The sequence below is a fragment of the Amblyomma americanum genome, chromosome 10, assembly GCF_052857255.1.
Source record: "Amblyomma americanum isolate KBUSLIRL-KWMA chromosome 10, ASM5285725v1, whole genome shotgun sequence".
NCBI lineage: Eukaryota > Metazoa > Arthropoda > Arachnida > Ixodida > Ixodidae > Amblyomma > Amblyomma americanum.
Genome location: NC_135506.1, coordinates 127,310,560 through 127,325,729, shown reverse-complemented (window position 1 = coordinate 127,325,729; position 15,170 = coordinate 127,310,560). Strand labels below are relative to the sequence as shown.

The window sequence follows — 15,170 nt, the reverse complement described above, 5'->3', positions numbered from 1 at the left end:
TGTCTAGGAGTCGGGTAGAGCATTGCCATAAGGAATTCAATTAGAGCACATGGGAACACAGCAGCGGAAAAAATAAGACTTTCTTCACAATTAATTAACAATCTAATGAAGTGATGAGAGGCGGTTGAGTATGTCAGAGAAACTGCTTTATTCGTTAATTGATAATGATTCTATCCGTGACGTGAACTGAGATAATGTGGTTGCAGTTATGATTGAGGGATCAAGGCGATTCCATTCTCTGATCACGAGGGGAAAGTACGAATACATGAACGTGTCGTTATGGCATGAGTATTCTGTTATCGTGGCTGCGTGTTTATGCCTCGACGGGCGTGATTGCGAGAAAGATATGTATTTTGATACGTCTATCTTGTAGTAGTTGTGCATCAGGTGAAATAAAAATTTTAGCCGTGCTTGTTGCGCTCTTGATGATAGCGTCTCTAAACCCGAAATAGCCGCGAGGTTAGTTGGTGAATCTGTGCGCTTATATTTGTTGTGTATAAACCGCAATGCTTTACGCTGTACTTTTTTTAGTTTTGTTACATTAGTCACTGAATGGGGGAACCAAACTGTGTTAGCGTATTCTAAAACTGGTCGAACGAAAGTAGTATATGCGAGAAGCTTTGTCGATGTGGGTGCAAGGCGCAGACATCTTCGAAGAAAAAATAGTTTGCGTAATGCTTTCGAGGTTATGCTAGCAATGTGCGCGTCCCATCTGAGGTCAGAAGTTAGTGTGATGCCTAAGCACTTATGCTGGTGAACTTTCGTCAGTATTCTGCCATTAACAAAGTACGGAAAATCATAAGGTTGCCTTTTTCTTGTTACCGTCATGCAAACAGATTTAGTCATGTTTACCGTCATTTGCCATGTTTTGCACCATTCGGTTAATTTGTTCAATGAATCGCTGAGTGAAATGTGGTCTTCGTAGCTGTTAATTGTTTTATAGATAATGCAGTCATCGGCGAAGAGTTTGATGTTAGAATCGATATTGTTGGTTATGTCGTTGATGAAAATTGAAAATAACAGTGGCCCCAACACGGATCCTTGAGGTACACCTGATATGACGGGTACTGTCGCAGATTTCATGTTCTGAAAAAGTACGAATTGTGTCCGGTTTGATAAGTAATCTGAAATCCATTCTAAAATTTCCCCATCCCCGATGGCACCCCGTCACTTTGCTATTAATTTGTTGTGGCAGACGCGATCGAATGCTTTAGAAAAGTCCAATAATATAATGTCAGTCTGGCTACAGTTATTGATGGCGAATGCAAGGTCATGCACAACCTCTGTAAGCTGTGTGACGGTTGATAGCCCATGACGGAATCCATGTTGGTTTGGAGATAACAGATTGTGTGTATCAAGGAAGTTTGTTAGGTGTTGAAGGATGATATGCTCGAGCATCTTGCAAGCCGTGCTGGTGAGAGATATTGGTCTATAGTTCGATGGTAATGTGGTGTCTCCTGTTTTGTGTATTGGTATAATCTTTGCCTTCTTCCAGTCGTCCGGTAAAGTTGATGACTCGAGAGATTTACGAAATATTAGACCCAAGTATCTGCTGCACCATTCTGCGTATCGTTTCAAGAAATCGTTTGGGATATTGTCTGGTCCGGGTGATTTTTTAGGGTCAAGCGTGAGTAATAGATTAAAAATGCCGGCATCTGATATGATTAAAGGGTCAATGCGTGATGTTTGATTGCCGTAAAAGTCCGGGAGATTACCGTCATCTTTTGTGAAACTTGAGTGAAAAAACGTGTTGTACGCATTAGCATTGTTAGCTCTATCTTCTGGAGACAAGTCGGATAACGGGTTCCAAAGTCTACGCGGGTTGTTTGTCAGAAAGTTAGGCAGTGTTACATTAAAGTAGTTTTTCTTGGCCCGTTTGCCTATCTCTCTGAACTTCGCGATTGCGCACGCTAGTTTTGTAGTTTTAGAAGCACATGAACCATGATTTTTGAAAGAAATACGCAACGTTTTCACATGACGTTTAGCGTGGATAACATCCCTTGTTACCCATGGACTGTTTCTTTGTGGACGCTTAGTTTTTAGTGGAACATGATTAGTTATGCAGTGTGAAACCATAGTCTTAAAATGAAGCCAAACCCTGTTAATATTGATTGAGGGGTCGGAGACCATTTCACTGAATGCTTCAAATTCATGTGCGAGGTAGGTTAATATGCTGGCATTATCAGCCTTATCGAAGTTCAGTGTTGTCTTTAGATCGGATCGTTTTTGTATTAAGCAGTCTAGAGGTAACAAACATAATGGTATGTTGTGATCAGAGATGCCTTCGATGATTTCTGTCTGCGCTTGGTGTACTGGAAAGTGATCACTGATTAGTATAAGATCGAGTATATCGTTTGCTGATCCTTGCTTGCGCGTTGGTTCTAGGATAATTTGGTGGAGATTAAAGGAGAGCATTAAGTCAAAAAGAGCTTCTGAAGATGATGATGTGTGTTGCATAGTTATCCAGTCCACGTCCGGAAGGTTAAAGTCACCCATGAGAATGATTCTAGTGCTGCAAGCATATTGTTGAAGGAAGTCATGAATGACAGAAATGCACTCATCTCCTGAAGAGGGACCCCTATACAAACAGCCTACACAGACAGTAGTATTGTTGCAGAGAAGTCTGCAGAATACGCTTTCAGCACCCGACACATCTGGGAGCATAACAAACGGCAGGGTTTTTTTTTTATCAAGAGAGCCACACCACCGCCACGGGAGTCTCGGTCTTTCCGAATGACTGAGTAGTTGGGTGGTCCGATTTCATGACTCGAAATTTCTGGTGAAAGCCAAGTCTCCGTGACGGCGACAATATCAGGTTCCCGATCAATTAATAAGTTTTCTAAAGATTCTACTTTGTTTGCTATGCTCCTTGCGTTTACATTTATGATGGTCAGTGCTTTAATCGTGCTCTTCCCCGTGTCGTTGGTGGGCTCCTTTTTTCGACTGTCTCCTCCTGCTCTTCGTTTTTTTTCAGCGGAACATTGTCGTTCGTTTCATGATCCCAAACAAAGGCGCAGCTGTTTATAAATAATTTGTCGAAGGCAAGCGAAACTTTGTCCCCTTTTTGTCGATTTTCTTTGGCACTGTTCCACAGTTTTTTTTCTGATTTCTCGAATTCTCGGAGAGAAATCTTCCCCAATGGCATATTTCGTGTCTTTAAGTTTAAAACCTTTCTTCAGTATGGCTGACTTGTTACGGGCATCCAGGAGTTTAAAAATTACCGGTCTATTCTTATTAGCCTGCGGCCTGCCTAACCGGTGAATACGTTCAAAGGCAACTGGATCGAGCTTTAGGGTATCTTGAATGATACTTTTGTTGACAGCCTGCTCCAGAGTTTCGGTTGATTCTTCTTCATCTTCTGGTAGTCCATAAACAATTAAGTTTGATCTCCTGCTTCAGTTCTCAAGATCATCTATCTTTTTTTCCAGTGATTCTATTACGTGATTCATGCGAGAAATCTCAGTTTGACAAGACTGCACTTTAGTTTCTAAAAGTGTTATGGCATCTAACTTGTTTTCGATGTCTGTCAGCCGTTTTTCCTTTATTTCTTTAATATCTTCTGCAATATCCTTCAGTTGTTTAGCGATTTGTGCCATTTCAGGGCCGGGATTTTTTTCGACGTCCCCTGATAACAGGAGGAGTTTTCACAGGAATACAGCAACATCAAACACTTCAAGACACAGCTGCGGGCACGGCAGCACTACCAAGAAACGGTCGCTAGAGCGGAAGCATTTGCCAAAACGCCTGCTCACCTGCACAATGAAGACGAAAGGATTAGCGCACCGCATGCTAGTAGTGCCGCCGAGCCCACTGCCGATGCAATTCCTGGGAAGGGTATATGTAGCCCATTCATGTGGTGGCGCTCCCAGCAGATCATGTGTAGAAAGGTGCTCGCACGTTGCTGCTCCCGGATAATGTGGTCGAAGAAATTCCGCTGACGTCAGGGAATCGCACGCATGGAAACGAGTTCCGTTCACCGGCGAGGTCACCCAGGCTATCTCGGTAGGTTCGATGCCGCTGGCAGTACCGTGAAGAATCAGTCCAAGGGCGAGCTGCACAATGAAGACGAAAGGATTAGCGCACCACATGCTAGTAGTGCCGCCGAGCCCACTGCCGATGCAATTCCTGGGAAGGGTATATGTAGCCCATTCATGTGGTGGCGCTCCCAGCAGATCATGTGTAGAAAGGTGCTCGCACGTTGCTGCTCCCGGATAATGTGGTCGAAGAAATTCCGCTGACGTCAGGGAATCGCACGCATGGAAACGAGTTCCGTTCACCGGCGAGGTCACCCAGGCTATCTCGGTAGGTTCGATGCCGCTGGCAGTACCGTGAAGAATCAGTCCAAGGGCGAGCTGCACAATGAAGACGAAAGGATTAGCGCACCACATGCTAGTAGTGCCGCCGAGCCCACTGCCGATGCAATTCCTGGGAAGGGTATATGTAGCCCATTCATGTGGTGGCGCTCCCAGCAGATCATGTGTAGAAAGGTGCTCGCACGTTGCTGCTCCCGGATAATGTGGTCGAAGAAATTCCGCTGACGTCAGGGAATCGCACGCATGGAAACGAGTTCCGTTCACCGGCGAGGTCACCCAGGCTATCTCGGTAGGTTCGATGCCGCTGGCAGTACCGTGAAGAATCAGTCCAAGGGCGAGCTGCACAATGAAGACGAAAGGATTAGCGCACCACATGCTAGTAGTGCCGCCGAGCCCACTGCCGATGCAATTCCTGGGAAGGGTATATGTAGCCCATTCATGTGGTGGCGCTCCCAGCAGATCATGTGTAGAAAGGTGCTCGCACGTTGCTGCTCCCGGATAATGTGGTCGAAGAAATTCCGCTGACGTCAGGGAATCGCACGCATGGAAACGAGTTCCGTTCACCGGCGAGGTCACCCAGGCTATCTCGGTAGGTTCGATGCCGCTGGCAGTACCGTGAAGAATCAGTCCAAGGGCGAGCTGCACAATGAAGACGAAAGGATTAGCGCACCACATGCTAGTAGTGCCGCCGAGCCCACTGCCGATGCAATTCCTGGGAAGGGTATATGTAGCCCATTCATGTGGTGGCGCTCCCAGCAGATCATGTGTAGAAAGGTGCTCGCACGTTGCTGCTCCCGGATAATGTGGTCGAAGAAATTCCGCTGACGTCAGGGAATCGCACGCATGGAAACGAGTTCCGTTCACCGGCGAGGTCACCCAGGCTATCTCGGTAGGTTCGATGCCGCTGGCAGTACCGTGAAGAATCAGTCCAAGGGCGAGCTGCACAATGAAGACGAAAGGATTAGCGCACCGCATGCTAGTAGAGTCACAATATAAAATATAAATAGAGGGCCATTCCTCTTCTTTATAAGGTTAATGACTTTCGAAATAGTCTGTCTCAATGTTGAGAGAAGCTGTGGTAATGCCGGTTACCTCTCGCAGTCATGCGTGGAAAAGGTGACGCAGCGTCTACAGTGGCGGCGCAGCAGCGGGGAAAAGTTGTTTTTCTGTGCACCTTGTTGCAGTTTCTTTAGTTTTAGCATTAGCTACAGTCCAGTTCTGTAATTACCCACAAACGTTCTATCTTCCACCTTGCGTCGGCGTGAAATAAATATGGCAATGAAAAATCGGCGTTCCATCACCGTGAAGTAGGCATGAATGTATTAGTTTCACAATTAACATTCCAAATGTGACAATACGTTCGTTAGGCTGAGATCATGCTGCTGGATATATTTCGGTACTCTTTTGCACTTCTGGGGCAAGATGTGAATAGTGTTTAGGCTACGTCAATAGAAATACGATTGGTAAAGACTGACTGCTAATTGACTAGAGCCAATTTTGATTTGTGAGATTGCTGGTAGGTATGCGGAGGTTTGCTCGCTTCTTAACAGTGTTAACACATTTCACTTGTAAAGCTGACATATGTTTCAACATTACGCACAACAGTGGCACGTAGTACAACGCGAATTTGATAAACTCAACTGAGCTCAAGTCCAAGCTCTTTTCCAGATTACTGCCCTTTACAGCCATTTCTTAAAGTTCAGATTTATCTCAGAAAATAAATTTGGTTTATGGTTTGTAGGGGCTTAACGTTCAAAAGCGACTAAGGCCATGACGGACGATGCAGTTAAAAGCTCCAGATATTTCAACCACCTATGGTTCTTTAACGTGCACTGACATCGCACAGTACACCGGCCTCTAGAATTTCGCCTCCATTGAAATTCTACCACCGTCGCCGAGACCGAACCCGTTTCTTTCGGGTCGGCCGCCGATTTCCATATCCACTGAGCCACCGCGGCGGCGCACAAGACAACTTTGCCTGGGGCATACACTTTAATCACAAAATAAAGAATTTGCAGCGTCATAGGTAAATTGCCCTAACCAAACCAATATCCAATCTATGTCTATACTGGCTTACAGATGTAATTTTATTTTTTGAGGTACATGAACCATCCGAAACCTTAACTGGCGGTGAATCGCGAACGGTTTTGCATTCCCAAATATAATGCCACGGCGATAAATAGTGTTGTTTTTATTTTGTGTCCATGCAGCGCTCTGACACATAAGGAAGCGTACTGTCTTTGTCAAAACAATTATTTACAATTTAGTCCTGTTTGCAAAAGCGTTATATGTGCGATAGCAGTTGCGCCCCTCTGAAACCCTTTCAGACTTCAAAGAACTCTGCTGACATCCAGGGTATGAGCATGTCTTTTGAAACCAAGTATGAAAGGTAGGAAATGTTGCTTAGCATTTACCGCTTCATGTTTACCCAAATGTATTGATAGTCCATGGTTTTAAGCGGCAAAGACTTGAGAATAGGTTATGTCTCCATCGGAACATTAAAAAATCGGCCCCTTGATCCAGTACTGAAGACAGTTGCACGAGAGTCGGTGTTGTATGGACGGGATTCGGGGGGAGATAAGCCGTCCCAAAAACGAATTTAACGGGAGGAAATTTGTAGCTTTAGGAAGATATTCATTACAATTACTCGAAGAGATAAATGAATTTTTTGTTGTCTCAAGGACAAGTTGGAAATCATCGACACCGCAAAACCATTTACATAACTCACTTCGGGAAAGTTTGTCTCTAACACGCAAACATGTTCGCAGTCCCCAGGTTTGCTCGCAATTATGCCAGAGTCGGCCACAAAGAGAACACGTATGGCCAAATGGATTTCCTGGAAATTCCGCTTGAGGATACTTATCGCAGCGACAAGCTGCTGCTGTCGATCGTACACTTTCCCAATACGTTTAGCTGCTTGTTCAGTTCAAGTTTATTGGCATCTATACATGTAAAGATGGCGCAAGTGCAGATAAAAAGCCAAATCAATTTGTGTTGGCGGGGTCTGTATCCTCTATAAAAACGGCAATATACACAATAAAGAGAACACAAAGATGCAATAATCAATAAACGAAAAAAAGAAACGAAAAAATCATTGGTGAACATTCTATAACAATAATACACACGGGTAAAAAATCAACGATAGAATGCTTAAAGGAATTAAATTGCAGAAAGCGTATAGTATAAAATGACATACATAAAACATCCGTGAAATTAACTTGTCTAAGTAAGTTATTTACATGCAAAGAAGATTGGTTAAGCATTCATGGCGTCAGTGTATACAAGAGAAAAGCAAAAAAAAAAGAAAAGAAACAGGAATCCACAATGAGCCCAATAAAAGGAGAAATGGGTGTCTACTGAGTTTCTAAGGAGTTTAACTAAGGTGGAAGTGTGTGCCGTAACATTTGTTGACCCTATTTACTGTGCGCTCTAGGAACGTACCATGTTTCTCTGTGACGTGTGTTGTAAAATCTAGAATTCATTTTGAATAGAAATAAATGCTCGAAAAATTTGGTTTTCTGTTTTTTCGCAGTAATGAAACGCTTGAGTATTACTACGATATATGGAGATGACAGGATGGAAGTTAAGTGCTCTGAAAAGAGGCCACGTATGAGCTTCATATGGAGAATCAGCGATAGCGCAAACTGCTTTCTTCCGCAATAGAAAACGTTTTGTGATGTTAGACATTGTGTGTTTCCGCAGACTAAATGGCAGTTTTTCATATGGTACCGGAAGAGAGAGTTATAAAGCAGTTTTTTCACGCTCAAGGCAAGTTTCGTTAGTATTCCCACAACAGGAGCGATTTTGTTAGCAACTGAGTGTGTATAAACATAGACAGCGAATTCAATGAACCCCATCAATTAAGTTCACTTAAACCAGCGCTCACAAGAGCGAACAGGACCCTTGCACAATCAGATGTCAAAAAGAAACTAGTGTCATCAGCGGATATGATGAATTCGGCAGTGATGTCAGTATTTATTATTTCGGTAATGTAAATATTAAGGCCAAGCAGTGCGCCGTTTCTAGTCGATGGGCTCTGCTCTGCAGCTTCCGAAGCTTGTCGATCCAAGTGCTTCGGCAGCGCGCTCCGCGGTAGCTCTCGACGTTCATTTCGCTTGTGGGTAGCGGCGCCCGCACGCAGTCCTGCGCTCGCTCTTCGGCAGTTTCAACTTCTTGTCTCGCGTGGCCCAATTAGCTCAGTGCAGCTGTTTTATTTAGTCGCCCAACGACAGCGCTGCTGGGACGGTGCAGGTTCGCATTCGCACCGAGTGAGTCACGTGATCCTCCTTCCTCGCAAAAGATGCGCCGCCGCATCACGTGACCCACTGGGCCTCCGCGAACGAGCGCGCACACGCGCCTCTGCTCCCCGCTCCGCCTGATTCGTCACAACACATGGCGTCATTTCCCTAGCGACCCATTTAGTGGTCTCGAACTGTAAACTGTACGAAGCTGTGTAAGAGAGGCTGCGCTGTGCATTATAGCGGCGGTGCAACCGCGGCGCGCCACTATTCGCTTACGCCGAGGATAAAGATTACGAAGGAAGCATGACCTCCAATCTCAGTTGCCCTTTGATAACAACACCAGAAAAAACCTAGCACGTCGTCCGTTCTTCTTGATCCGTGCTTTACATACGGCCGCAGCATTACGCCGCTTTGTGCGCGCATATGATGTGGACAAAGTGAGGCTGTGTGATGTCCTTGGAGCGCCATGGCCTAGAAAATTACCTAATCGTCAAGATTCTTCATTGATTTGTTTATATCCTACACAATCAGAAGCCGGAGCCTGAGCATTATCCTGAAATTTATTTTGCGTAGTGTTGCGTCATAAGATAAAGTTTCATATTTTCAATATGTTGCTGTTTGTTGTGAAGAATCAAGACTAAAATATAGCCTTAACTTGTCTGAGTACACCCTTGAGCGTCACCAAATTATATGTGGACCACTTCCTAATCGTTGTTTCAAAACACGACCTGAAGTTCCTCTTTTGACTACAAAGCTCCTTTCGGGTCCGCAACCGTCGGTCTAATAGGGAGCATTTCAAATATGTAGGCCACACTTCTCAACTAAGCAACAACGATATATTTATGCTGGGCGTTGGAGTTTTCCTAATAAATCCACAGTAAGATTGTGATAACGTTTGGGAATTTGAGAACGTTCGCCTTACCTCTGTAGCCGATAGAGTAAAGACCACTCCTTCCCCACTTTAGAAAGTGTCCACTGCCTGGCCTCTTATGATAGCCGGGAATATACTGCCTGATACCGTTTTGTGTCCACAACAAAGCAGACATAATATATGCACAAATGGGTCACGTCCTCAGTCGGCCCCACTGTAACGTGAAATTTGGGCAATATTGAGTCGGAGTTGCGTAAAGGAGACCACGGCCACGAGATAATCACCTTGTGATCATAAAGGTGATCGCCTTGATGATCACGAGAGGGGCAAGACCGCAAAATGATTAACTCGTGCTTGCTAGCCAGGTAATCAAAATTTTTATCCAGCCTGTTCTTTTGAAAACTAATATATCATAGCAGACGAGACATTATGAATGAGCACAGAATGGAAAATTGAAAACATGATGAAAAATCGCCCGGCTGTACTCTGCTGTAGCACCTCCACGGCTGTTCAAAAATCATTCCAGCGGCGAGCAGCTCCTGCCTGGCCACGCTTTGCCAACCGCATTTTCTCGCACAAAGCACCGTAGAGCGCGGCGACCGTAAGACATGCACGCAGCAGGCAGAAAGAATTGCGCGCTTAGTTTTCATGGGTGCTAATATTAAGGGACGCCTGACACTGAGAGGCATGCTACCTCGGCCTCTTTGTCCGCGCGACAAGCGAGCGGCGACGAGCGTATGCGGCTTTTGTGCAGCCATATCGAAGCATGGCTGCTCCTGGGTCATTCACAGAGGCCTGACGTTTTTGCAGCGAAAGCTGTGTTAGGGTCGTTTAAGCCATTTAGTGGGTACAACGGTAGCCGTAACGAGTCACGCGTAACGGGCAATGCGTTCACTCTCCCAACCTGTGCCTGCGTCCCAAGGCTTGCAAGTTACATGGCCGCAGATGCACAAATTTCGCAACACAGTACACAATATGGTTTCCAGCGGCTTCTCAAGGCTCGGTGGTTGTAGTTGCGACAGAAGGAAGAATGAAAAGAAAAGGCACGGGTCCGTCCACCGGCTCAAGTTAGGCCACAACCACTGAGACGTGCAGACAAAGGCGAACTAAAAGAGATGCCAGAGAGAAGACTAAAATAAAGGCGAAACGCACGCCGGCAATAACTGCGTGCGTTGAAGCGTCGAAGCTGGCTTTAGCAACACATATCAGAGCAGCGAGAGCCTCCTCCGCTCTATGGCGCGGCGGCCTTTCGAAACTTCCAAAGCCTTTGTGCTTTTCGCTAGGGCCCTAGCAGAAAACCTCCTCGGATTGGCCGTCTACAAATCTCCCGCCTCACAGTCTTGAGCTCAGATTACTGTCAGCCTTTCTCTGTGCGGATCACCGTGGCAGGCGTCAACAGATTAAGCAACAGACTTCTTATGAGCCTAAGTATGATTGGAGTTAAGGTAGGGCCAGTGTTTGTAGGCTTACAACCTAGGGGTGAAGAGATCGGACCGCTTCCTTTCTGGGACATGAGGATATCAAAGAACGGCTCGCAGACGCCTTTACTTATGTCCACTTAAAATTTTAAAATGGGAGTGACCACGTTCGATTCTTGCAGAAGCCCTGTGGTGGCTTCTCTTCGTAAAATGCAAAAGCGGTCATACTTCTAGTCGTAGAATATCTTGAATCTTGCTGTGAAACTGGCGAGGCCTTTAGCGTCCGGAGCATCCATGACCAGTTTGGTGGCTTTGAGAAATGTGGATGCGGCGATAATGGTGCCATCTGCCTGCTTGCAATTCTTGGAGTTGTTGGAAAAATTTGTGCTGCTAAGGCAAAACTGCACCAACGTGCACAGTTCTGCAATCTTTGCAGAATTGTTCTTCGTGTATGGATGCTCGGCTTTCATGCAGCTGGCACGCGCGGTGGCGAGGACCAACCGTAGCGTGCACGCGCAAAAGCAGCTACGTGCCACTTTTGGGTATAAGCAATTGTTTTGATCGAAAGACGAATTCGAGCCATACTCATGAACAGTGAATTCCCTGGAATTGAACTCGTAACTGTTACGACGGCTGCAGCAACAACAGCTTGGCCAGCTGCTCGAGGGGTGCCAAATGTTCTTGACTGACTCGAGCCGTTTAATAACAAAACCTACAAAAAGTTACGACCTCATATTGGATTGCAGAACACGTCGGTGTGCTGGCTGCACGGCGAGCTATGCGACGACCCACATCTGCGAAGACAGCGTGGTCAGCCTCAGTCGCTCACGTTCGAAGAGCAAGTCCTCTGTGCGCTCTGATTCTACAGGACCGGAAGGGAAAGGATGGCTAAGACAGATACATCGGAGATGACCAGACCAATGTTAGAGGCTGCAAAAGAAACGTGTCCGGTGCGCTGTGCGAGAATGGTGCCTTATGGTAGAGCATCCGCCTCGCATTCGGGAGGTGCTAGGGCAGCTCCCCAGTACCGCCGGGTACCCACCGGTATTTAATGGGTACAAGATTTCCCCCGACCTGATGCTCGGCTCTTCTGGGTGTGAGATGCATGGGAAAAAGGTGGTTTGCTTTTGCTAAGCATGCAGGTAACCATGTCTGTATTGAGGAAAGATTCCTTTTCCGCGTCAGCATCACAGACGTATTATATGTCGACGGCACATAAATAGAACTAAAGGCCCGTTCAATGTTAACTCCGACGTGATTAAGGAATCAATGCGGTTCTCTTCCGTGAGAAAGGAAAACTAAAACAAAGTAGCATCCATGTACTGTCTCAATTAAAAACAATTTAGTAGACCTAAGTTCATCGACTTGGCGAATTAATCCGCTGAAGCTGGATGGAATTAGGGGCGTTTCTGGCAGGTGACGGCGCTCTGGCGCATGCAGGCATCCAGGGCGGCAGCGCTAGCAAAACATATATGCACATTTTATGCACGCAAGGAACTAACTTGACACACAAAGAGCTAAATAGCTTTGCTTTTCTGTTTCGTGCACGTTTTGCTATTTACCTTTGCCTTTGTTTTCGAGCATTTTTGCCTACATGGATTTGGCCTCTCTGTTGAGAGCACGTTTAGGTCCATGGCCCAGCCTCTCTTTTTTAGCCTCGTTTGGTTATTGGAGTTCGCTGCTTCTTGTTCCAGCATCACCGTTTTTATTTGGTCTTGCATGTTCACCTCGGATAGCAACCCGCTTTCGGCCTTCCAAAGGAATGAAGAATATGCGCCTCTGTGGGCAGGGAGAATCTACGAGCATCCCATGGCGCACATTTTTCGCGAATATCCGTCTTCGTCCTTCGTCAACAACTTCAGAGCTGATCCTGCGACGTTCGTAAGACTCATGCGGTTGGTCTTACGTGATACACCCCACCGACGTTTCTAGCAATCATGCGCTTCACCTATTGCACCACTTCACTAGCCCCTCTCTGCTCTGCCAATGCGGCGGCGAGCTAGCTGGCGGAGCCTCGGCAAACCATGGCACTAGAGTCACTGTACGCGGCCTCGCTTTCTCTCCTTTCTTTCCCACCTTCCTGCCTCCTGTACACCCCCGCCCCCCTCCTCCCCGGCGCGGTTCTCCATCTTTCCTTTCCTGCGTCCGGCGATTAGCACCCGCCGGTAGCTATGATACTGGCTGTGCCTCTTTCCGGCTGACGAGTTCAGCCATCCTGCGCTCACTGCCACAAGATTTGGAAGGTCTCAGCACTGCAGTCTAGACAGTGGATAAGTTTCAATGACTCTATTGCAATCGCATCCGTTGTTCCCTGTGTAACCACGCCTTCGTAACATTGTTATTATAAGTAACGAACATCTTCGTAGTTCACACGGCTAACTTTGGGGTGAGAGCAACATGGGAGGGTTACCTCGCGGCGTCATCACAACATGCCCACTGGATACGAAACAAACTGCCCACTTTGGCAGGTGGCAGTTAATTATTGGTCGCTCGGGAGCAGCAACCTGGGCCACACAAGGCCCACCGCTTGGAGCACATCGCTTATAAAAATGGTCTACAGACAGAATATAGAGTTCTTATAGACTCTACTGCCTTCGTATATATATTTATTTTGTCTACTCATAGTCTATAGACTGTCTATAGACGAAACTCTACTAAAAGTGTGTAGCCATAAATCTATAGATTGTCTATACACGGTCTATAGGATTTGTATTGCCGATAGACTGTTCTTCAGAGTTCGTCTATAGAGACTCTATAGAATGTCTATAAAAGTTTTTGTAAGGGCATCGCTTAACCGCTGCACCACTGCGCCAGGAGGGGTATGATGACTCCCAGTGATCTATGAATGCAAAGAAGAGAATCACGCGTACTGCATATGGGGCAATTACGCTGCCGCGTCATGCCCTAAAGGCAGAGCTTATGTCTGCCCTTCAATTTTTAATTCGGAGTGCGTATAAGCGACTGCACGCAGGCGCATCATCAGGAATTTTCACAGCGCATTACCAGCAGCTAAGATTTGTGCTGCTCAATTGTATGCCCCTGATTTTGTTTACAAGGGTTCTTACTTATATTGTGGCTACACTCTACGCCTCAGCTCGAGGCTACTTAAACGCCCTCCGTACTTAAAAGTGCTGCAAGGCACAGGTTGTCATTGAACGCAAAACTTACCATAGTGTGACCGTATGTCGGAGTAAACCCTTGCGGAAATGCGAACACATTTGGCGGGAAGATAACGCAGTCTGGCCTGAGGTCGTCCGAGAAGGAGATGTGTCCAATCGCGACAAAAATCTGCGGCAGGAATACTTGCCTGAAATTGGAGATAAGTGGAATTAGAACTTGACAAAATGTGTGTAATTAAAATATTCAGAAGAGAGAAGGTTATGCAGTTTATTTTAGTCACTTTCTGTTTTTTAGAATTCATTCATTTATTAATTAGTCCTTTTTACATAACATTCCCAGTCTAAGTGGAGAATGTGCGTTCGATTTAAATGAGAACTAAGCAATCCAGAACGTTCTCATTTGAGGCCTGCAGGGGTAGAAAGTGAAAAAAGAGTGGCACAGAGAACCAGTTTATGATAGATATTCAGTGTAGTTAAGTCAAAGTCTGCGGAGTAAATAAGTTGTAAATCTGGAGAAATCTGCTCTTGGGATCACAACTACATGCGCGACTCCAATGAAGCCGCTTCGTACTCTTTGGCCTCTACTCAAAAGGAATGTGATAGAAACCGCTGGTAACAATTGTTGGTGGCGAATGTGACCGCACAACGCATTGTACAAAAAAAAAGCAGTTAGGTGTTTTCCTGAATTCACAAGTAAACATAGTAAACTTCAAATAAACGGCCAAGGAGTCGCCAAAGTTATTTCTGCGGTTATATAGATAACAAAACATCCGAACAAATGTATTTCCGACATCGTGCTATAAAATGAATACCAAATATTTTTTCAAACATTCTACGGCGGTCTGACTGCTCAGGACTACCAAGAAAATAATATTCTCTTAGCTGACTTGAACTCTACAAGCATACTGCCACTGGCTGTATTCTCTGCGATTGTTGCCAACGATAGAAATGTGACAAGTCGTCACGTTGATATTGTTTTATGAGTAAGCCACGTATGATACAACGGTTATAGATCCTTGGCAGCACATTGTCTGTGCTAAAGTAATTCATGGGACTTAATTGCTCTATCCTGAACTTCATCGAAGCTGAATAATACGCACTACACGACTGAAGCTTTCCAAGGATGGTCAGAGGAATTAGTGGCAATGTTCACAAGAACAAAGACTCTTGATTTGAACTTTCATTCATTTACACCCCTTGGGTTGCCA

The 15,170-nt window shown here is 45.6% G+C and overlaps 1 protein-coding gene across 2 annotated transcripts in view; it reads right to left on the bottom strand.

Moving 5' to 3' along the window:
• Nucleotides 1–15,170, bottom strand: part of LOC144106704 (uncharacterized) — a 68,827-nt gene that overhangs the window by 33,487 nt on the left and 20,170 nt on the right. For both annotated transcript variants that reach the window (XM_077639545.1, XM_077639546.1), the window contains exon 6: nucleotides 14,012–14,150. In XM_077639545.1, coding sequence (XP_077495671.1) covers nucleotides 14,012–14,150 — 139 coding nt within the window. The remainder of the gene's footprint in view (nucleotides 1–14,011; nucleotides 14,151–15,170) is intronic.